The sequence below is a fragment of the Haemorhous mexicanus genome, chromosome 18, assembly GCF_027477595.1.
Source record: "Haemorhous mexicanus isolate bHaeMex1 chromosome 18, bHaeMex1.pri, whole genome shotgun sequence".
NCBI classification, from domain to species: Eukaryota; Metazoa; Chordata; class Aves; order Passeriformes; family Fringillidae; genus Haemorhous; species Haemorhous mexicanus.
The window spans coordinates 9,680,240-9,704,496 of record NC_082358.1 but is presented as its reverse complement, the minus strand read 5'-3'; the positions used below and the strand labels follow the sequence as shown (position 1 = coordinate 9,704,496).

Here is a 24,257-nt window from a genome sequence, read left to right as displayed (position 1 = left end):
AAGCCACTGGTGCCTGGTGTAGATGGCTGGGTGGTGCCTGCAGCAGGGCAGGGGTTGGTGTCTCCAGGGCACGGCAGTGAAATGATGGTGATGCACGGGCAGCCTCTGAGCTCAGGGCCCCTGAGAAAGGCAGGATGCTTTCCCTGAAGCTGGACAGGGCTCTGAGCAGCCTGATGTAGCTGAAGATGTCCCTGCTTACTGCAGGGGTTTGGCCTTTAAGGTCCCTTCCAACCCAAACTAATCTATGGTTCTGCACTGCTGCTCTGCCCCCTGAGAATCAGTGGAGGAATGGTTTCCACAGGTGACTTTAGTTTGGCAGCTTGGAAAACAGCTTTTCTAAAAAAGTCTTCTCATTTTGCTCAGAAAATACCAAAATTCTCCTCTTTGCAGCAGCTCTGAGGGAAACTATGGTGTTTGCAGGTCACTGAATAATCTCTGATGGCAAAAAAAATTGGCACTTCACCTGGGATAAGAGAGCAGGGACATGGCCTGGTCCTAGAGGGATAACAGGGAAGCTCAGAGCCAGGAAAACATAAGTGCACATGGGTCTGGTGCAGTAAGGGCAGGACACATCCAGCAGGACCTCAATGAGGGTACAAATTCTTCAACTTGTTTAGAAATTGCAGGTTTGGGAGATGACTGGGATATTTCCCAGCTCTACACTGTTACAGTAGAAAGCAAAACTATTTCTCTGTTGTTTTAGCTTCAGGGTGGGAGGAAATTATGAAAACACTAACACCAAACTCTTTCTTCCTTTCAGGATTTTTAAAGAGGAGAGAAAAGTAATTTGATTTTTATTTTTAATTATCTGGAGACAAATCATACCAACAGAGACCTTTTATTGCATGTTCCAGCCTGGAGCTATTTTTTTTTATATCAGGGATATTAACCCCTGAAATAGAATTTATAATAGAAACACTGACATGGTCTTATCTGGAGTTCTAAAAAGCTGTGACTGTGCAATCTGTAATATCTCAAAATCCCTTCCTCCCTTGTCTGCTCCCATCCTCACCAGGACATAGGAAAAAAAAAAAAGAAAAGTTGTATTTGAGGAAATAATATTAACAAGCCTTTTTTAGGCCAGAAGTTTCCTTTTTTACACAGTATTTTGATAAAAAGCACTGACATCAGATGCCAGAGGGGAACACATCAAGGCTGGACATGATGCTCAGTCTCAGGGATGAGCCCGTTTGCCTTTTGTCTGCCCCTTACTGGGAATGGCCACTGCTCCTGAGAGCTTTTAATATCTTTAACACTAATTGTCTGATCACTTGGCTGTTCTTTCAAACTGTTGGAGAAACACCAGATCAGCACAGCTCTTTGAAGAGCTCCTTTCAGAATGTGTAGGGTCTATAGTGTGTGATTAAGTGTACTTAGCACTAATCACAGCAGTCCTTGCCATCCACCAGCAAATTCTATTAATATCAGCTAATCCTGCCACTTTGTCCACCTCTGTGATAAGGAGCAGGTGGTTAACTAACACTTTTCCTGGCACCAGCCCCACACTGGTGGGGCACAGAGAAGTCCTGGAGCCACCACAGAGGATCTGGGACTCTTCCAATGGCCTTAGTGACCAGTGGGGCTGCCACTGGCTCACCTGTGGCTCCAGAAACCCCTGATGGTGCACAGGGCACAGCACTTTTGGGTTTTTTCATGATGACCCTGTGCAATGTAAAGCCCTCCATGAGGCTTTACTCTCAGTGGAGGCTCCTCAGTTAGCTCAGTGTCTTAATGGTCCAAAAACTGGATTCAGCAAGGCTGGGAACTCAGAGGAGGCTCAGCCTGCAAGGATAGGCTGGGTCCATGAAAGAGATGATGAAAAAAAATTCTCAATGTACTTTCCACCAGAGATGCAGATTGAGTGGAGAGGGTTGGGGTCTCCCCAGTGTTCCCAACTAAATACAATTTCACCTTCCTTTAGGGAAGACAACCTAAGAGAGTGTTTGGGAAACCCACCTGTGAAAAATAAGCTCCTACTGAAAAGGAGGGGTTTGGAGCTGAATATGGGATTCAGAGGAAGATACCTGAATGAAAATGTCAAAACCAGGTTCCTCCCTTCAGAGGGAGCAATGGGAATGGGGAAGTTTGGATTTCTGGGTGCCCTTGTCCACTGACTCAGGATCTGGCCTCCCCGAGTATTTGCTCACTCCTTCTTTCATTCCCTCACAAATCATGGAAATGAAGAGGAACCCCTCTCACTGCATCCCAAACAGCCCCTAAAATGTAGCATAAAAATAGCACCCCAGGTTCTCCAAAAGAATTGGCTTTGCTGTGTGCTGGCAGTGAGCTCCCAGCTGTGTCTCTACCCAAAAATAAATCCAGGCTTTGGATTATTTGAGATGGACAAAAATGTTAAATGAAAAGGGTTATGGCCCAAACTAGGCAACAAGAGCTTGGGAAAAGACGCCAAGTGAAAAAGAAAATAACATGTGTACAATGCCCAGAGGAAACCTGCCAGGCATCCAGGTTATTTCCAATCATTGCCATCATCCTCCTCCCCAAAATTATCCTTCCTCCATGCCATTGCCTCTTCAGCGCAGCAGCTGGAAGCTGGACTCCACCAGAGCTCCTTGCAGGCAGGTTTTGATCAGCTCTTTGAAAGGAGAAGGGAGGGGATGGAAAAGCAAAAGCAGAGCAAGAGGTGTGGGGGCAGGAAGGGAGAAGAGAGAAAAAAAGGGTGGAAATAAAGAAAAAAAAGGAGTTCCAAGTTGAGCGCAAACATACTTGAGGTCAGCAGAGTGGGCAGCCATGAGGTTTCTGAGGCTCTTGTCAGCAAGAGGACAACCAGAAAGGCTGAAAGAGAAGAGATGGAATATCTGGATAAGCAAAAAAAAAAAAAAAAAAAAAAAAAAAAGAAAAAAATAAAAAGAAAAAGAAAAAGGAAAAAGAAAAAGGGCTGGGGCATGGGGAGGGAGAGGGGCAACAGAAGGGGGGGAGGAAACAGAACCAAACTATCCACATGGTCACAAACTATACCAAAAGAAAATAAAAGTTGTTTTAAAAGTCCAAACCACACAGAAAATGTCGACCCACCTGCGGTGAGAGGCATAGTTCCCCGTTATGTGTCCACTGCCATCACAGCCTGGGGTTGGGCAACTGGGCAACAACAACAACAAAGAGCATAAGTGTGGGAAAGGAATGGATTCCCCAAGACCCACGGGTGGGCAGAGCCAGCAGAGCCCCCTCAGGGCCTGTCTGGGGTGTCTCAGTCCAGCCCTGCTGCCAGACCCCTGACACCAGCCCCATCCATCAGATCTTGGTGCATGTTTCTGTGTTTGCATGGATATAAACCAGCTGCTCCCCTTTCAGCTCCCCTTCCTGCCTTTTTACTTTTAAAAGATCATAAGGATCCTAAAAACACAATTAGAAAAAAAAAAAAGAGAAAAAATTGTGGCAAAGGCAAAGAAAGTGTTCAAAACCTTTAGTTGATGGGAGGGTTAGGTGGCAGTGGGGGGCTGACAGCCTGATAGGTGGCATGGCCTGACAGACGTGGCCATCCCTGGCTGCTGCTGCCAGGTTGGAGGATTCCTGCCATGCTGAAGCTCTGGCTGCAGGAATCATCTTGTTCAGATTTCAGATAAGGTGCTTCAGATTTCAGCTTTCTAAAATGATTTTTTTTTCTCCCAGCTCTTACAGCTGCAAAGAAGGGAATGCTGTTTGCTGCCAAAAGGGAATGACAGTAACCTCTGGCTGTGCCTGGGGGTGATGGGCAGATACAGGTGAGGGGCACCTGCCTGTAAGTGGCACAAGAACTGCACCCAGACACAGAGCATCAGACACAGCAGGCAAGTCTGCTCCTGAGTTAGCTACAGTTAATTCATTGCAGCCCCTGGGCCAGAGAGGAACAAGGATATTAAATGGAGAGGCAAGGCTCAGGGCTGCCCATGGCACCATTTATTTATTCCAGGGCTGTTTCCATTTAGGAAATTTCTCTACCATCACGATAAAATTAAAGCACAGGAGGACTTCAGGAGGGGTCTACCTCAGAAATTGCTGTTCACATCACTGGTAGGTTTTAAAAAACCCTTTAGATATTTGTGTAGGGCAGCTGATCTGAGCTTTGCTCAATTAGGGAAGATGCTGCTGCTGCTCTGCCCCCACAGATCTCTTCCCTGCCTGGCTGCTCCCTCAGCCTCCTGCCTGCAGATAATGAGTGGGTTGGATGAGATCAGCAAAACAGTGCCCACCAACTCCCTGTGAGATATGTGGGAGGGTAAGATGCACAGGAAAGAAGCCAGGAACAGCTGGGATGCCTGGGAGGGGAAATCTCCCCATCACAACCTCCAAGCTGATCCTGACGTGCTGTTAGACCAGAGCCAGGTCCAAGCTGCCATGTTTGGCTCAAACCCTTAAACATTAACCATTCCTGTGGGGATTGCTGTGGATGCAGAACCATGCTCCATCCAATAGGGCAGGTCTGGGTCTGTGCTTCCACCCACACGATGGACAGACAGATGTGAGCTGGGTCAAGGTCTCTCTCCAATGCAAAATGCAGCACAACAGCAAACTTGCTGCAGCCTCAGGTCACATTTTGTGTTCCTGCAGTATCACAGTGCTGGGACCCATTGCTCTAAGCCAGCAAATCCTGTCTTCTCAATAAGACATCTTGTGTTCAACATCCTCTTCAAGAAGGTGCTGAGTTCCCTTGGGTGCTCTTGGCTCCACAACATCAGCCAGTGTCCCAAAACAGAGGATTAGGATATTGGGTAGGTGCCATCACCATGCCAGAAACACTCTTGCAGGAAAATACCAGGAAAAACTGGCCCTGAAAGGAGTTTCCCACAACCCTGTCCATGAATCCAGAGCACGAAGCTCTCAGGTTCATTTCATCACTGCAAAGTAATGTAGGAACATATTTTGCCTCATTGATCAGCAGTTGTAGGAGGATGAGTAAGATCAATCACAGCAGGAAAGGGAGCTACAGTTCTTATTTCTATAATGTATTTTCTAATTTTGTTTCCAACCATCTTGGCTAAGTACATATTAATAGATTTTGGAGGAAGAGACAAGAAGGCAGGACTTACGTGAGCAGCTCTTTCTTGATGTCCTTGGAGAGGAATTTCAGCTTGAAGTTGGTTAAAGTAACTTCACCTGGGTATTTTCTCTCTTCAAAGTTCTCCTCTGACACTTCTTGCTCATCAGCTTCCGAGGAGGCAAAAGAGTGAGCAGCAGGCTCTGACTGCAAGGAAAGGGGCAGAGTTGTGGTGTGGTAATTGTTGCTGAGCTGTGGTGGGAAAGAACCCCAAGTTCATGTCAGCTAAGGGTTAGTGCCAGCAGTCCTGAGCTCCCCGCAAGCACTTCACAGCACCCAGCCCAGAGATCCAACAGCCTGTCCTTTCCTGGGTTTTTAGGAGAATTGTATTTAAACCACGTCCGTAAAGGGATTTACACATGGCTTTCCCAAAGTCTTGAAGGAATGAAGATCAGCGCAGCCCTCTCACACTCTTGCTCAGCAGCCTCCCCATGGGCAGAGAGGCAGGTGATGCTCTCAGAGCCAGAACCCCCACCCCATCTGGGGGTCATGGCTGGATTCCCCCCCTGCAGGATTAATGTCAGTGCCATGCAGGGCTGTAGCCGCTAATGGCAGATATAAATCATCCTGAAAAACATCACCAGAAGCAGCACTGCTGCAAGGGAGCTGACAGGATTCAAAATGAAGAAAATACTGCAGACCCAGGACAAGTAAAATGGTGGGTGCTTCCTTTGCAAGGGCATCCCAACAGATCCAAGAGCAGCTGCTTCCTGCCTGGTTGATATCTGATAGCACTGACAAAGCCAGGGATATTTCTTTCCTTGGCTCAATGGACAAACTGGAGGTTCTGGGCAAAACAGGACAACTGTGCAGGCAAACAAGGCATTCAATGTCCCCTGAGCTGTTATTCAAGCATCAGGAGGCACAGCTCACCTCCTCTGGCTCCTCTTCCCGCTGGCGGTTTGGTTTAGTGTAGTCAATGGGCCCATCCCATTCGTCCTGGCGGGAGGTCTGGCTGGACTGGGGGGAGGTCATGGTGCTGCTCGTGGCACTGGTGCTGTTTTGGCGCTGGGACACGTCTGGGGACTTCATGCTGGGACTACTGCTGCAGCTGCTGCTGCTGGGGAAGGTGCTCTCCCGCTTGCGGTGTTTGTTCATACTCAAGTCCAGAGTCCCATTTTCATCCACCTCAATGTCCATGGACTGAAAGGTTGGAAGCACAACCAATGTTAGCAGGTGCCAGAAGGTCCCCATGGGGATCTTGCCCCTGTTTGTCTTTTGCAGTGCAGTGGGTAGGTATTCATGTCCCATCCTCTCCGCAGTCAAGTAGTAGGAACTAAATAAAAAGGGTTGCTCTTTCCTAAATATTTCAGGAACATGTCATGCAAAGGCACCCCTCTACTAGAATGGTTTGGGTTGGAAAGGACCTTAAAGCTCAACTCATTCCAACCTCCCTGCCATGAATGGGAACACCTTCCACTATCCCAGGTTGCTCCAAGTCCCATCCAACCGAGCCTTGGCATTTTGACTCAGTTGATTGAACACAGGCATCTAGTGACACTTAGGATGCCTCATGCCAGCCAAAACATTTGCCCAAGGTTGGGAGTGCTCCGTGGGATTTTGGGAAAACCTATGTTCCTCTGAAAAACAGCTGGAGATCAGACTGGACACAACTGGGAACTTCAAATGGCATCAGATACAGATCAGGGAACGACTGAAACCAGCTCTGAGAATCATGGAATTACAGAATTGTTTGGGTTGGAAAAGCCCTCAGAGACTATCATGTCCAAACATTCACCCAGCACTGCCAAGCCCACCACTAAACCATGTCCCCAAGTGCCACATCCACATGTCCTTTAAATCCCTCCAGGGATGGTGATTCCACCCCTGCCGTGGACAGCCAGTTCCAGGGCTTGACCATCATAAATCATAAATATTTCCTAACATCCAGTCTCAGCCCAAGACTTCTCTTGGGATTGATGCCCATCTCACACGGGTAATTTGAACCATGAGGCACCTCTACATCACTCAAAGAGCCAAGATTCCCTCCTCCTAACCCAAAGTGAGGAGCCAAAAGGGTGATTTTGCATGAGTGCCTGCATTGCCTCTATGATGCCTTTCTAGAATGAATGGAAGGGTAAACCAAGGTGTCTCTCCCATCCTGAATTCCAAGTTTGGCCCCTGGGCAGTGGCTCCTGGCCTCATTGACCCACCTTGCCAGGGGCCTCTTGCTGCTTGGTGCTGAGATTCTCAGGCATCTCCCAGCAGCGGGTGGAGAGGTTGAGGATGGCGGTGGCCGCCATGTGTGCAGCCTCAGCGTCGTGGGAGTAGTCGAAGCCTGTGGAGGAAGATGAAGTGCTCTTCACGTAACTGCTGGAGGGGCTGTGGCTGGGGGAAGAGGCCTTTGGAAAAGGTTTGGCTGGAATAAAAAAGAGAAGGAACAACACAAGGCTAATGTATAAGTGGCATGAGCAGCGGGGGTGGTTAAGTCAGTGTGACACGGTTAATGCATGCACAGTTCCTGGGGTTATTCCCAATCCAGGGGCTGGTTTGTTGCCTGGGACGTGCAACAGGAGCAGTGCTGGCTGCAGCTTGTGCTTGGTGTGAAAGGTTAATTCATTAACTGACTCTGCCATAAATACCCACAACACAAGTGCTTTTCTTCATTAGAGCTGCTCCTCAGTGGAAGCAGTTAAAGGAGAAAGCTTAGAGAAGCTTCCTGACTCATTTTTTATTGTTCTCTCTCTGTCCATAACTTATCTGCAGGGCTGCCTTGCAGGGAGATTTCTAGTAGCATGTTTGAAAACTTTAAATTTATGAAATTACATTAATAGAAAGAGCATGGTCATAAAATATGAGCTTCCAAGGATGACACTAGTGAAATATGGATTTTCTGACAGCTGACATATCATTTAAATATGCCAGAGTAACAGGATTTATTGCACAGCTGCACATAGCCACGCTGCTGCTCTGCTTCTGTATGTCACAGCAGTAGCAAACCAGCCTGGAGATGAAAATTTCTCTTCATGACCTGTGAAATGAAAATATTTCTCAGGGTGGATGCACAATAAAACTTTCCCTAATAATAACAACTAAAAATTCCCTATTAATAAAACTTGAAGCTGATCCCATTTAGGGGCCCTCAGTAGTTTCAGTGGGTGCAAACAGGAGATCATCTGATTTAGAACAGCCACGGGATTGTATTCTGAATCAATCATCAAAATCTTCAAATCCTTAATTTATTCCACCATCCTCTTGCTGGGGGAAGCCATCCCCACTTTAGTGGGAGGCTCACCCAGGGAAGACTCATAAGCTTTGGCCTGTTCATGGCAAAACAAAGCCAACCTCAGCTGATGCAGCCACGGAGTGAAGTGATTTCATTATTCCCATTACAAACTCGTAATATAAGACACTATAAAATACTAATCTTCCCCAGCCCTGCTTTCTTCCTCGTTACGTGCGTATATAATGCATATTGACATTAATGGGAGTTACACACACACATGCGGGGGAATATAAATCCCTCTGGATGAAGATCTCTTTAAAATAAGTTCTCAGTGAAAGGAGCAGATTTCCCTGCTATGATTGGCAATCATATTCATCCTGTCGCTTTGATTAACTCATTGGAGGTTTGCCCACATGGTTATTCTTGTGTCTGGCTGCTTGTTTTCCTGTCCGGTCTAATCCATGTCTTCGAGGCGGGGTGCGAGTATTTGCCAACCCAACCTGACAATATCCAGGATCGGGAGATGCCAATTTCAATTTCACACCGTAGGCTCAGCGATGCTTTTCCATTTCATAAGTATTTCTAGCACTAATAGACTCGCAATCAGCAAATTAGTGAAATAAGTGATGAGAAAAAATAGAAAGGATTATCCTAGTGGGTCTGCTGGAATTATTTTTGTCAGTACAATTACCCTGAAAATTCTTTGCTAATATTGCAAATAACACAATCTATTCAGCGAGAGAATCACTTGTACTGGGAAACAAATTACTTTTCCATCAGCCCTAACCCAGGATGACAGTGGCAGTTGTGCTCTCTGGCCTCCATCCAATTTCATTGTCTGATCCTGTACAGATTTAGTACTGTAATAAAGAGCGCTCCCATTGTAGTGCAACAACCGGGATGCTTTCAAGTACGAGCACTTTTTAGAGAGCAGCTGCATCAGGATTAAACAGGATTGTGGAAGTGGGATTAGCCAGACAGACAGCCCTCTTGAGGCCGCTGACTTCTACAAAATGGGCTCTTAAATATTTTCTTTTGCCCCTCAAAAAAATGTCTTGAGGTGCACAGTTCAAGTCAAATAGCACATTTGCAAGGGCTGTGTCCCCATGCAGTGTCCCTGTCGCCTTTGGCAGCACAACCCCTCAGGGTTTATTCAGTCATTTTGTTTTCACCCAAAGTTATAACCAGTGCAAAGTCCTCAGAACAGAGCAGAGGTGGGTGGCTATGATAGGAAAGAGCTGGAAGAAAGAGGTGGGTGATCGATAGGTAGAGCTGGAGAGCAGAGCATGGCAGGGAAGACAAATGGGGGAAGTGGGTCATATATAAGATGGAAGAGAAGAAAACTGTAATCCATTTAGCTAGATGAGGAAAGCCAGATCAATAGATATGAGCTGCAAAGAAATGGGGACCAACTGAGGACAACTGCGTAACTTATCCTACCTCAAGACATCACTCAGATTAATGTTCCCACCACAGTTCTTCCCAAAGCCAAAGAGACTGTCTTCCAAACAAAGCTTTCCCTGCAGCCATGGACTCCCCTCACCATCAAAAGTGCCCACCTTGGGACCCACCTCACCCTCCCCATCCCAGGAGGGTCCAGCAGCTCAGCCCCAAGAGTCTCCCATCACCCAAACCACAATCCCAAGAGCCTCGCAACATGCTGAGAAAGGCAGAAAATGCAAAGACCAAGTCCACCCCTGTTCCCAACTTACATTTAAAGGCTTTAGGTGAGGTTTCGCTAGTCTGAATCTTTGGGGCAAGCATGCGTTTGCCAAAAACCTGAGCATCAAAACTTGCATAATCGAAGGTGACCTTGGAGTACTTCTCCAGCTCCTTGGCCAAGTTGGCCCGGGGGGTTGCTGGGACCATGTTGGGCCTGTAGCTTCCATACTGAGGGATCTCCAGTTGCTTCACAAAGCACATAGGCCTGAGGATGAAACAATGAAGAGCAATCATTTCTCTTTACCTTGACGAGGTGACTGTTGAGAGGGAGCCAGACACAATGGGCGCACGGCTGCACCTTCTTCTTAAAGACTTCCTGGGGACGAGGAGGCAGTGACAGCCCTTTTGCTCTTCCTCAGCAAGTCTACATCTGATCTGGATCTCTCAGACTCATTTTAGTTTTTCTATCCTTTTCTACTGTCATTTTTTTTTTCCGTCTTTTTGAGCAAAACATTGAGTTGTACGCCTCACCCAGCACAATGTTCTTGCAGGCTGTCATGGTGCGGCAGCATTTTCCAGAAGAGAGCAAACTTGGGCAATAACTCTCTCATGGGACCCATGACACAGGGTGGCACACAAAGGCATGAGGACCCCAGTTCAGCTCGGCTCCCTGCTGCAGGTTCATTGCAGAGGCACCAGGGCCTCTCCCCTGCCTCAGCCCCTCCTAGAGACCCTCTGCTACAGGGCTGCCTATCATGAATCAATTTGTCTTGCATATAAATTGTATATAAATGGCCTATTGTTATTCTCCTTCCCGTGACCTCTTTCCACTAGAGAGTCCTCGGAGCGGGAGCTCCTTGGAGCATGGACTGTCCTCGTGACACACTCAGAGCGCTCTGCGCGGGCTCCACTGCAAATAAATAAGTAATAGCTCTAAATGGCCTTTCCAAAGTAGCGAGAGCTGGAGCACCAGGGTGCCCAGCAGTCCTGGGGAGCAAATAAATAAATGAATCAGAGCTCGATGCCTTTGTGGGAGGGCTGCTTGGGGCTCGCACTGTGGTTTTTATCCTGCTCTCGTTGCAAAATAACCAACCATATTCCAATCCATCTGTAGCCTCGTGAATCACATCAGCTACGGAAGCCAGCATCTATCGGGGACATTCTTAATGGGAGACAGCCCCTTCTCTTGGGAAGAGAGAGATGGGCAAAGTATCAAAATTAATGTGACTGGTTTGGAAATGAGCGGCAGGTTCCTCTCCTCTGAAACCTGCAGGCTAAGGAAGAAAAGCAGGTGGACTTTAATGCACAACTGCCATAGAGTGATTTGTGTGTAGCCTAAATCTCCTCCTCCTCCTCCTCCCCCCTCCCCAAGCCCACCCTTCTTTATAATGCTGATATAATAACCAGCCCTCGCTGGCAGTTCGTGCTGCGGAGCAATCGGCACAAGTGCCTTCTGCTGCACTGCTAAAACCCTTTGGCCTGTAGCCTCAGCATTAATTGATGCTACAGAAGCAATTCATTGTCCTCAATGCTCTCCCTGGGATCATCAATTAAATATCTCCCCACCTTGGCGAGACCTATGATCATAATAACAGGACTCAGCAGTATCAAAATACAGCTGGAGCCGTGGCTGCTGTTCCTGGGAGCGAGGCAGGGCAGGGAGGGCTGGGGGAGGATGGGGACATGGAGCAGAGCCTTCCTGTCCCCCTTACCTGAGTATCCGGTCAGAATTGGAGCTGGTCTTTGCAGGATCACCAGACTGGGTTTGTTGCTTTTCATGTGATTTGGCTAATTTCTCAGCAGCAGCAATGGGGCACCCAGATAAACTGTGGGAGTTGGTTGGGGTTTTTTGGGTATTTTTTTGAAGGAGAATAAAAAGAGAGAAGGAAACCAAGCATGAAGAATGAGCACAAAACCCTTCATTTCACGGACCCAGAGCTACACTAAGCCTGTGAGAAAAGTGTTTGCTTCCTCCACACTGAACAAGTTCAATAAACAAGACAAATTCACCTTGCACCTCATCAACACAGAATCATGGAATGATATAAAATGGTTTGGGTTGGAAAGGACCTTAAAGCTCAACTCATTCCCTGCCATGAACAGGAACACCTTCCACTATCCCAGGTTGCTCCAAGCCCCATCCAAACCAGCCTTGAACATTTCCAGGGAAGGAGCAACCTGTGCCAGGGCCTCACCACTCTCATAGGGAAGAATTTCTTCCAATCCAACCCTGTCCTCAGTCATTTTGAAGCCATTCCCCACCCTGCCACCCCGTGCCTGTGAAGGAAGAAGCCAAATCCGGTACCTCCTGTGCGTGTTGCGGTTGCTGTTGACGTGACCCTGTCCTGTGCACCCGGGCGTGGGGCATTTCAACACGTTCTCATGCATCGCCAGGACTTGGGAGCAAGAAGGGGAAGGGGAGAAGGGAAGGGAAAGAAAAACAACTTAATAAAAATCAGAGAGGAAAAAAAGAAAAAAAAAAAGAGAATATCATCAAGCCTTGTACGCTGGTTTCCTAGAAATCGGGGAATGTGAAATGCTGTAATTAGGGTTTGCAGAGGAAAAAAGAAAAGATTTACAAGGCAGAAGTGCCCAGATCAGCGCTAGGTTAGCATCTCTGCACACAGCCTGGGCTTTCTCCCCATTTTCTGATTGCAATCCAGTTTCCCCCATCCAGCCCCTCCTCCCCACCCCTGTTTTGGAACCAGGTCTTCAGTTTCAGGTAGTTTTAAGTGATTGAAGTTGTAGCTCTGCTTTTATCCTTAGGACTAGTCTTTGTTTGATTTTTTTTTTTTTTTATTTTTAATCTTCAGGATTATTGCTTCCTGCAGTGCTGACCTTAAAAGTAAAGAAAATAATTTGATCTGCAAGCTTCTGTAAAGCCCACAGCTTGTGTTAGTTATTTATTAATATTTTTGCTTGCATTCCAGACTGTGAAGATAACTGTCCTTTCTCCTTGTTTCTTCCAGTTCTGTGTTTATGTCAGGTCTGCAACCTTTGAAATTACTGATAAGGAAGGACTCCTCTTTCTTTTGGTCTATTATGCCATTATCGTAAACATATAACATTGATTTTTATGTATCTATACAGGGAAAGTTATTTAGGATGCTGGTAGAGAGGTGGAAATACAATATTTCTCTATGCATATGTATATACAAAAATCTGTTATGAGGATGATAAATATTTTCTGTAGAATAAGTGAATCTTGGTATAGCCCTTTGGGAATTCTGGAGAGATTAGGGCACAGGAGACTCAGCAATCCTGCACATCCTGAATCACTCATCACTCCTCTTCTTTCCTGCATGGCAACATATTTGCACAGCAAGGCAGAATAATATCCATTTTTTCCCAACATCATGTCCCAAGTAGGGAAAAATATGCAACTTCCAGTGTAAAGAAGGGCACTGCTTAACACACCTCTGGAGATGGGCAGACGTTTTTAAAGCCCCTCTTTGATTTTCAGAGAAGGGATCTCATTCTCCACAGGATGGTGCTAAAAATCCTTTAAGAAGGACAGGACTTCCAAGTAAATCCCCATCATGTTTCCTGTGATTAGCAATAACACTTTGGTGGATAACAGCATCCAGGGTCAACTTGGAAAAGCACCATGCCACACCAAAAACTCCTGTCATACTCCAAGGAATAACATCAGACTTGATGCCATAAAATTCATATTGTTTGAGAAATTCTCCCAAGAAAATTAGGCTCCAGACTAATTGAAGCAGCCCTTGGTGTGCCACCATGTACTCACTCTCGGGGGGGATCCTGTCTTTGTGCGGACAGCCGGAGAGGCTGCGATGGTGGGGGTAAAGTCCTGTGACGTGTCCGGTCCCATCGCAGCCAGGAGTTGGACATTTGATTTCTCTCTTCTCAGGCCTCGAAGGATCTAAGAATTGTGGGGAAAGGGCAGAGGGAAGCAGGTGAGTGAATTTGGAGGGGAAGAAGTGGAAAGTGCTGAGGATGCTTCTCACTGCCTTTCCAGTCAAGCAGGGGGAAACCTTTGGGTTTGGAGGTTTTTTTCCTGGAGTGGGAAGTGCAACACTGGAAGTTTCAAAAATTGAAATAAGTAAAGTGATTTTAGGAACTGACACAGCTCAGAGCATGGAGACACTCACAGCGACTGAGCAGGCAGCCTGGTTCAGAACTAGGGGATGCTGAATTTCCTGCCCTCGTGTTTCTGTGGCCAGACTCCTACCACTACCTTAAAACTCACTTGGATTTTCAACCAGCCCTTCTGCTCAGGCTGAAATTTTCAAGGTTAACTGACAGTTTAGCCAAGCAATTCCTCTACTCAGAGGGATGAACCCTTGTGATGGTGTAGAGGACACCATCACCTTATGCATTCATTGTTGACCTCAAGGATGTCCCCATCCCTTTAGGCATTGAGGATTTGTGGTTGAATTCCCCCTGTGGGCTGTGAACTCCCCCCACATCAGCCTAATGGTCCATGCTGAGCAGACAAGTTCAGCTCTTCCACCAGGGATGGGAAGGAGGGAGATACACAAAGGTTTGTCCCGTACCTTTGCCGTAGTAGCTCTTCCGGATGCTGTCCAGCGGTTTGTTCTGTTTGTCCTCCACCTGGAAGTGCTTCACGTGCTCTCCTGGCAGCCGGCTGGGCTCCCGCACGATTTTCACCTGCTCGGCTTTCAGGGCAATGGCTTGCTCCAGCAGCCCCAGGTTGCCCCTGGTCATCATGTCGTACATCTCCGACTCATCCGTCACGGCTGATTTCTGGGAGCGGGCATCGTCGTCCTTGTCGTCGTCCGACCGGACCTCCACGATGACCGAGTACTCGGGCTTGGGGCTGAACTGCCCTTCACAGTGGCTTTTCTGGGGGTCCTGAGAAGTGTGAGGAGCTTCCTCGCAGATCACTTCAGGAGCCATCTCCTCCTCCTCTTCCTCCTCCTCTTCTTCCTCCTCCTCCTCCTCCTCCTCATCCTCTTCCTCCTCTTCCTCTTCCTCATCATCCTCCTCATCATCATCCTCCTCCTCCTCTTCTTCTGCTTCAGCCTTTTCCAGTTTACAGGACTCCTCCCCGTTCGTGTCGTCCCGGGACTCCGGACACAACTCGCTGCTGCGCTCGCTGGTGACCTCGATGACCTCCTCCGCGTCCTCCGTCTGGATGATGATCTCCTTGTCGCACTCCTCCTCCACCAACTCCTCTCCTGCATCCTCATGGACCAAATGCACGACGTTGGATGCTGGCTTGGAGCCCTGCAGCTCCGCTTCGGGCAGCTGCCCTTCGATGGCGAGGGTTTCCTCTGCTATTTGGCCTAAGTTTAGGAGAGAGTTGGCGATTATTTCTTGGTAGCTGCTGTAGTTGGCCTTACTGGGCCCAGATGTACTTGTGGCTGTGTTTTGTCCGTAGTGGGTTGATTTTGCTGGGCTTCTGTCTGAAAGGGGAAAGAAGAAATAGAAAGAAGAAGGGGAAAAGAAAGAAAAGATGGAAAAGAACAAAAAAAAAAGTGAGTAAATGAGAAAAGGAGGAAAAGAGGAAAGGAGTAAAAGAGAAAAGGAGGGGAAAGATAAAAGAAGAGGGAATAAAAAAGGAGGCAAAGAAAGTAATTATATAAACTCATAAAATACAATTTTATTTTGCTTAAACTTAATTAAAACCAGAGCCTGGATGTTCCACCTCTGGAGCATCCTAATTTATTGAATTTGGGGATGGCAGGTGCAAAGAGGATTTCCACATGCGGCTCAGATGCACCATCTGCCCACTGCCACCCCTAATGTCTGTGATCCCCAGGCCAGGGCTCCAAACCAGTGAGCAAGGCAGTGTCAGGACCCCAGCTGAAAATCCATGTCCTTCTCCATGTCTTTTTCCTGCCACTCTTCTGCTCTTGGATAGTGGCCAGATCTGTCCAGGGAGGAGGGTCCTGCTGAGCCCCTCATGGCACCTGTGTGGGGCCCCCATCACACAGCTCTGTGCTATCCATGGGTCTGTCCCTAGGGAGCACCCCTGAAGGAAAAGCTCTCATTTTTAAGACACTGGAGGCACTGTGCCCTCTCAGCTTAACCCGAGCATTGTCATTGTGCTTCTACCCAACAATGGGGGTAGAACCCAGTAAGTGAGGCACCCATCCCCTACATAATCCAGAGGAGCTATCACTCCTGGCTGTTAGCCCTTCCTGCTCTTTCTTCATCTGCAGAGCACAGCTCTGCCATCAACAATGATGAAGCACCTTCTGCTGCCTCGGGGCTGTGGGTCTCCTCCTGCTCCATGGCCTCTGCCTCGTCCTCCTCCAGCATCCCCTCCGACTCATCAGAGCCAGACTCCTCCTTGGCCTCGGCCTCCTCACTGCCATCGCTGTCCACGTTGTAGCCTTCATCCAAGGCCAGTTTGAGTGGGTGGGATTTCCTCTTGGACACCAGATGTTCGGCCTCAGCATCCTGAAGTTTCCTCTTCTTGGCTAGAGGGCAGCTTTGTAAACTGCAGGTGGGATCAAGGAGAAGAGAGAAGGCATTGCTGAGTGAGAGAGGCCTGGATACCTCATCCCAACCAGTCAGGCAAATGTAAGTGGGACAAATACACAAAAAATACTACCAAAAAAATCATCCAGCACCCCAGATTTTTAGCTGGTTTAACCTCTGTGGCCACATGTGCTCTTAGACCTTGAATTTGTGCAACTACATCAACTTTTTTTTCCAGAAATCAGCACACAAATGCTGGGATGTGGCATCCCAGGACTAATGCTGGTGGTGGGCACCATGAAACCAGCCATAGTGTGTAGAACCAGCCCCTGGGACACATCCACCAACTGCTCCAATTTCACAATTCATGGGGTGATGAAAACCCTCAGTTAAGGCTTGCATGACCTCGAAGGCAGCTGGTGTGTTCTCATTTGCCTTCCCCATCCTTAGAGACACCAGGCAGACCAAAATCTCTGCCCATCAGCAGCTCCCACCGACCCCAGACAGCTGAGTCCAGCACATCTGGGCAATTCTGTGGTCTCTAGGAAGGCTGCTCTGAATCTGGAGAACCAGATCTCCCCAGGATCCCTTAGGGACTGATGGAGAGCCAGAAACAAGAAGATTTGGAGCAGACACGTTAGATTGCTGCTCTGAACCAGATTTTCTCCAGTGAACACCTGCCTTTGGCTCTGTTGCTCACATTTTTCCATCCCCACTACCTCGAACCCCACCTCACCTTCTGTGTCTCGCATACTTCCCACGGATATGTCCTGAGCCATTACAGCCTGGAGTTGGACAGCTGGGGAGGGAAACAACCAACCATCAGGAACAGCAAGAGAACTCAGAATTAATGAGGATTGTATCACCTACAGTCCGTTAAACAGGTCCTGTGCCCAAGGAACAAGCTAACTGTAAGTAGGAAGTTAATTTCCTTCAAATGGTTCCGTTTGTCCCTTGGAATTCCAAGGGAGGAGGGCAGGAGAGCAGCCTTGCAGTTTGCTAAAAATTAATGAAATTACTCACCCCATTTAATTAGATGAACAGTTTGCTATAGTTTTATGAGTGTGGTTAATTAAAGATTTGCATGTGTGAGAGCAAGCTTTTAAAGGCAGACAGCTACTGCACTCTGCCTCCCTGCTGCTACTCTCCAGTTTTCTTTTTCTCAGGAGGAAAACATGGGATTTTCCCTTATCTGGTGGCTTGTCAGGGAACTGGGGCCACTTACAGTAAGAAATGTGTGTATTTTGGGGAAGAGCAGACTGGGACTTCCTCAAAGGGGTTTTAGCCAGACATGTTGGATGGAGATCCCCAGGACTAAAATCCTCAAAACCTCGCTTTTGGGGAAATGGATGGGATTTAGGTGATGAGATCTCCCAAATCCCTGCAATTCTTTCTTGCTGTTCTGCAGAAGAGGATGAGTTAAAGGCTTGCAGGGAGCTCTGAGCCTGCTGCTTCCACTGCTGCCTTCACTTGAGCATCCCTCACACGGGACCACAAGCCTTCCCTGCAGGGGTAATTAGTCCCAGCTTCAGGAGCTGTAAGGGCTCCAGATAAGAAGCATTAAAGCAAACATTTTCTGGCAAAACCAGATTATGGCATTGATTATAGGATGCCCAAGTGACTTGCCTGATGTCTGAGGAATTCTGGAGTCGTGTAGGATTAATAACCTCATTTAGCACTGTATCACCCTCAGCCTGGGAAGCTGGAAGAGCTAATGAAATCTCTTGATGACAGTGCAAAGGGAGAAGGCATCACCAGCCCAGAGGGGATCTGGCCAGGTTGTTATACTCAGAGTAAAAAACATGGGACAACATTAAATAGTACCAAGTGCCAAGTCAGGCTTTAGGGACTTGGAGTTTTGCTCTCAGCAGAGCTCAGCCCTTGCAGAAAGCTGAGCAGCTCTGGGAGCACTGGCAGGTTATTATCTAGGGTTTAACTCCCTAGAATACAAGTCAGATCTTTGTGTTCAAAAACCACAATTCAACCCAAAACCAGGGCAGGACAGTGCTGCTGAGCTGCCAGGAGAGTAGGAATCCTTCCTGCAGGGAGACTGACTGGCTTTAGGTTAGCAAAGCAAATGCTGAGAGGGCGATTGGTGCCACCACATCCCCTAAGGGGACACAGTGCTCTGGGGAGGTGGAACCTGCCCCTTGTGGCTCCACCAGAAAAGTCTCCCCTTCCTGCTGTCCCCTTTGCTTGTGACCTGGCTTGAACCCATGCTGCTGCACATCCTCCAGGGCCATCTCTTGCGGGATGGCTCCCAGCTCTTCTGGCATCCACACACAGCCCCAGCCCCACCACACCTGGGACCTGGCCTGACAGCTTGGTGTCCCTTCTCCAGCAGGACACTCGAGGTCATAGAAAACAAGATCTCATCCCACTAACATGTGCAACTGGAAGAGGAAGCTTCCCTCTTTGCTGCTCATGATCTGAAAGTCTATTTAATTTTAATTGTCCTCAGGCCTGACTGAAGCTGCTCTGTCCCAAGCAGCCCCAGCCACAGTTTCAGTGACTGCACACCAAAAGACAGAGCAGGGTTTATGTCACCAGTGACTTGCCAGGAAAAGGCCTTTTTCAGTGGCAAACAGAAGCAGCTCTGATGAAGATGTTACAGGCTTTTGTAAGTTTTCCTGTATCAATTAATGCACATTACCCATCACCCCATTTTTAATGTGGTTTAATGAAGCCTGCATTAAAAAGTTTGTAGGAAAGAGACAAGTGGTTCAGTATCGAGGTTTGCTGAAGCAGGTGTCGATTTGGGATGTTTCTGGCTTCACTTTGTTGATTTAATGCCTTTAAAGAGCACCAGCACAAAGGTGATGCTCTACACGTTCTGGGCCAGGCTTTCCCTCCCCACTCTCCTTTGGGGAGTTTTCGTGTATTTTGGCACGAGTCCCGAAAGGGGAAACGGGCTTCGAGGTCTATTAAAGCTGCTCTCCATCTCTCAAGAGCCACCACACCGAACAGCTCCCCCCCTCTCCGCTGCCTTCATCTGCTTGACAAAAGGGCTTCTTATTGTTATGCAGACGATGCCCTGCTTCCAATTAGTCGATTAATCGTCCAGTTATTCAGGCAATTAGGTGACAGCTGCAGAGATGGCTTTGTGGAGCACTCTGTCCTGCCCCTTAGATATGTCACCTGCTCCAATTACCACCTCCACTCAAGTGTTCAGCAATAAAAGTTGGAGAAGGGGCATGCCCAGTGCTGGCTCCTCCCAGCTCTCCAGAGTAATCCGAGAGTGGAGGAGCAAACTGCTCTGAAATTGGGTTGGTTTAGGTGCAATTACTCTTTGACACACGCGGGAGGCTGCAAGGAGAGGCAGCCCCTGCTCTTAGTGCCTGCCCAGGTTAAAGGCTCCTACCTCTGGCAGAAGTCCCTGTGCAAGGTTTAGTGGGAGCTCGAAGATGGGGGAGGCTGTTACATCTAATGAGAAGCTCTGGAGGCTGCACAGGCTCTGCTCCTGCTCTTTTGGCTGCTGCTGTTGGCTGCTGTTGGCATCCCAGCACTGCTAAATGAGTGACAACAGGAGCTCGGTGACTGAGCAGGGGACAGGGGGGGCTGAAGGAGCATCCAGCACCAGAAGTGATGTGACAATATGTGGAGAAAACCTCTGGTTAGTAGGATGGTGTCCCCAATGATCCTGAAACACAAACCCTGGGCATTAGGTTTGCCTGGGGTTTAGATCTGGGGCAGGACAGTGGATGGCTGGAGGGTCTCCAGTGTAATGTCATTCATCCAGAGCTGCAGTTTATTTCTTTAACTCTTGTGATTCCCCTGATTTGTAGTCTAGTGGTACCCTGAGGAGTTGGACACAACCACCAGCAGAAGCCCCCCAGCAAGACCCCATTAGTCCTATGGGTTTGCTGCCCTCACCCAGGTTTCCCAGCTGAAGGGCTTCTCTCAAGCCAGTGCCACCGTGTGCCCCCCCCATCCCTCCCTTGGCCAAGGAGGAGCAGGGTCCTTACCTCACCTCCTGGCCGATGAGCTCCGTGGGCACTGGGCAAAGGGCAGGATGCAGCAATGGAAACAAACACAAGGTCAGAAACAAACCAGAGGTGCCCGGCCCCCCCAAGACTGAAACTCTCCTGCCAGCAGCTGGGTTTCTGTTTCCTCCCTGGACATCCCATTAGGAAAAGAAAGGACCAATGTCTCCTGTTGTCCTTTGTTGCATGCCAGCCTGTAGCAAATTATAATCCTGCCTTGTAAATCCTCATGCCTGTGCTGATTTTCAAGCAGGTAAGTGCACACTGGCAGCATCAGGGACTGCCTCTGTTCTTTGAATCCGTGATGACTTTGAAGTCAATGGAACTATTCTGACATGCATGCATGTAACTCAAACACTTCTAAATAAAGACTGAGTTTTCTAATGCCTTCATCTCTCTTTTTGCCCTTTAAAGCTGCTCATCAATTTCTTCTTTCCCGCTTCACAGCTGTTTTCCTGCGATGGCCACATTCACCTCTATAACACCAGCATCTTTCTCCTCTCTCTGTCCCATCAGACTGATACCAATGCTCAGATATATGGTGGGGTTTTGTTACTTGGAGTTTATGGTAAACAAGCATTTGTAAGACTTTTTAGGGATTATTCCCCACTTGTGAATAAGAGGGCTTCTCACTGCTCACAACAAGAGCATACAACAACCTCACATTGCAGCTGAAACCTTACCTCCAGCCAGGAATCCAAATAATCAAGAGGAAAAAAAAAAAAAAAATCCCTCAGCACAAGTCTAAATTTGCCCAGGCTAAAAACCATAACACGTTTGCTCAATTTGTTTGAGCTAATTGGGTTTCCTGGGATCCAGCTCCCAGTGGGATGACTCACAAGCTTCAACAAACTGGAGGCAGTGAGTCCCAGGGTGCAGGCAATAAATTACCTTTTCACATCGAGAAACCCAGATTCAAGTGTGGAAAAGGCAGGGTGTGAGAAAACAAATAGAATCAGGGCAGTCTCATTTGCAACCTGAACGAGCACCTTTGTGTATGTGCAACAAAGTAATGAAATCCAAATATTCTAGCTCAGCTCCACACAGCTGGCGACATCTGGGTTTGGTTTTGTTTTCAAAAGGTTCAGATGCTGTAAAGAGTAAGGAAGAAGGAAGGTGAGGACAAAAGGATGGTGGCCCAGCCCAGCTGTAGGATGAAGCTGCAGTCCCTGCAGACATCACACCTTTCCAACCTTGTTGGTTCCTCACTTCCAGCCACCTTTGTCACTCATCACATCTACAGCCACAAAAATGAACCAAAAAATAGAGAGGCTGGTCGGTAAACATCATCTATGGCTAGGGGACTACCTGAGGTGACACCCTGGGATCTATCAGAGCCTCTCACCTTCTCCCAGAGAGAAAACATGCACATAATTCCAGTTCTTCTTTTTCTTCTTTTTTTAATCCAGAAATAAATCACAATCAGTCTTTGCATTAACCAGTTGTTTGTCCTCCCATCCCTGCCAGGGCATGGCCCATTTGCTTCTGCAGCATGAGCTACTTCTGCCAGGCACTCTCAGATGTGTGACTTCAAAGCCACTGGCAGAATGAGCCTGATGAAAGCCCTGGGAGCTGATCTGAAGCTCCAATGATTGCCATCCCCTACAGCAAAGCAGGCACGGGGGCTTTTTTCCTTATTTGCTTGTTATTTTCCTCAGCTGAGTGCAGGGGATGAGGGTTAAATACCATAAGGACCTATAAAGTTTTGTGGTTGGGACTTTTGCAGGTTTTTAAACAAATTTCAGTGGAGTTAGAGCAGGGGTAGTGACCAGTTAAGAGTTAAGCCTGGACTTGGAAAACCAAAGCCTATTTGGAGCAAGGGAAGTGCTGGGAGCTGAGGTCTGCACAGCCCAGTGCTCCCACTCACCTCGGATAGACTTGGATCGTGTGCGTGCTCTCTTATCATCATTTTCTAAACTCATCTGCAACAGAAAGAAAAAAATCATTACTGAAAGATAGCCAGAAAATCATCATTAAAGGACAAGCTCATATGTGGTTGTGGCTTTGTGGGTGGCTGGGAAAGATTTCCCATGTTTTTGAGATGGAGGCTTCTTACCTTAATGCTGTTGTTCAACCCACAGTGCCCAGATTTAGCAATTTTAAATTAATTTCCACATCCTGGGACACAGGAAGGACTTTTTCTGTTGAGTAGCACAGAGGAACAAACACCCAGATGTGTTGGCTGTGCATGAGATAGCCCTTGTTAAGGGCAGAGCTGATTTCTCTGGATTTGCATCGCAGAACTGCTGTGAGCACCTGGGTGGAATGCCAACACAGAATCAGAAATCTCTGAATATGTGTCTGAGCTGATCTCCTGCCTGAAAAAGGGCAATTTTTCACAAGTGCCCTAAAGAACAACCTCTCCTCTCTGCTTAAATTTGCCACAAAGATGACTGCATCTAAATAACTCACAACATGGACATCAAACACAAGGTCTGCAGGGAACACGGGCATGAATAAGTAACATCGGGGACTTCAAAGTTCTGGATATTAATTAAACATCACCACATGCCACAAGGTAGCAGAAGTCTGAAGTGCAGCCACCTCTGGGGTACAGCACCTTTGAAACCAGGCAGTGCCTGGAGGTGGGAGCAGGAAGGCAGGGACCTCCATGGCATGGCTGGAATGATATAAGTGGGATTTCATTAATGTTGTCAAAGCAGCTGCTGAAATGGTCAAAGAACTGCTTTCTGTCTCACCCTTGACACAGATACTCTCTCTGCAGCCAGGAGTGTTTGGCTGTAAATGCCAAGGGGAAATGGCTAGATCAGGGTCTGAGCAGGGCAGGGGGTCAGAGCCTGCTAGGTTGGGAAGACAATTTGGGTTTTACTGCAGCATTACCACGTGGGACATTTCCTCCAGAGATTACAAGGACAGAGAAAAGGAGGTGAAAGAACCATTTACAAGTAGGATTTGACATAATAAAAACCAGTTCTCTTTGGAATATCCTCTACAGGCCCAGTTAGAGAAGGCACAAGCCAGCTCCTGTATTATTCCTAAATGAGGAGTTTCCATGGCTCCGGCACCCCTGACAGAGCAGGGACACCACCTCTGCTCTCTCTGGGCCAGGGGCAGGCAGGGACATGCACGTAGAGCATGTGCTGCTCCACTGGCAGTAGGGATGGTGCAGGTAGGGTAAGTGCTGCTGAATCCCCATGTGCACCCTAAAAACATCTTGATGGATGCTGCTCCCAGTTCCCAGGGGCTCCTCACCCTCAAAGGAGGCACTGCTTGGTCCTTTCCCTGAGGTTTAGGAGCAACAAAGAGGGAGGGAGGCTGTTGGGGCAGTCAGGGAGAGGGGACCAAGGTCTCCAGCCCTCGGGGCATCACAGCTAAAAACCCCTCAGAGGAGGGATGAAGTTTTCCCCAGGCACCTCTCTTCTTCACACTGCCAACTTCCAGAAATTCAATGTGAACATGCAATGATTTGTTAGACGGGGGGGTTGGAGAGGAAAGAAGAAAAAAAATAATAAGTGGAGGGTGAGGGGAATCAAAACCTGGAGCAATTTATGCACCCTGTCAGCATTCAGCTCATGGCACGGCGGTGTTGTGCTCCACGTTTATTACAATCTCCCCAATAACACAGCAGACAATTACTATAATTTGTATTTTTAAAGCCCCAGTTCCCTGTGGACCAATGGCTCTGGTTTAAAGAGTGGAGAGGAGCAGGTGTCACAGGGACTTCATTACATTTATGAGCCTCCCAGCGCCGGCGCGCGCGGAGCTCGCTCCCTAATGCCGCCGCACGCCGCCAACGCCGCGGCACCCTGCTCTGCTGGGAGCCTCCACCAACAGCAAGGCCACAGAGGGCTTTCTCTTTCTTTTTCCTCTCTCTTTTATTTCCTTTTTTGACAATTCTCATGGGAATTGGTGTGTGATGGGGCAATATGGGTTTCCTGCAGATCAAAGGGGCAGAGGAGGTCAGGCTGTGGGAAGGGCGATGGGCAGTGCCTGTGAGGGGGCAGGACCAACACAGACAGCATGGAAAAGCAAAGGAAAA

General features: G+C 48.0%; 1 protein-coding gene across 1 annotated transcript in view; it reads right to left on the bottom strand.

The window, feature by feature from the left end:
* The window catches only part of MYT1 (myelin transcription factor 1), a 33,816-nt gene extending 11,637 nt beyond the window's left edge, over window positions 1-22,179 (bottom strand). Inside the window, exons 1-14 of the mRNA XM_059862491.1 lie at window positions 22,125-22,179; window positions 20,240-20,270; window positions 17,011-17,073; window positions 16,046-16,293; window positions 14,381-15,253; window positions 13,612-13,746; window positions 12,166-12,256; window positions 11,573-11,686; window positions 9,911-10,125; window positions 7,186-7,310; window positions 5,906-6,175; window positions 5,025-5,179; window positions 3,034-3,096; window positions 2,725-2,793 (exon numbers count right to left, since the gene is read on the bottom strand). Of these exons, the coding sequence (XP_059718474.1) occupies window positions 2,725-2,793; window positions 3,034-3,096; window positions 5,025-5,179; window positions 5,906-6,175; window positions 7,186-7,310; window positions 9,911-10,125; window positions 11,573-11,686; window positions 12,166-12,256; window positions 13,612-13,746; window positions 14,381-15,253; window positions 16,046-16,293; window positions 17,011-17,073; window positions 20,240-20,270; window positions 22,125-22,179 (2,507 nt within the window). The remainder of the gene's footprint in view (window positions 1-2,724; window positions 2,794-3,033; window positions 3,097-5,024; window positions 5,180-5,905; window positions 6,176-7,185; window positions 7,311-9,910; window positions 10,126-11,572; window positions 11,687-12,165; window positions 12,257-13,611; window positions 13,747-14,380; window positions 15,254-16,045; window positions 16,294-17,010; window positions 17,074-20,239; window positions 20,271-22,124) is intronic.
* Window positions 22,180-24,257: the final 2,078 nt, after the last annotated feature.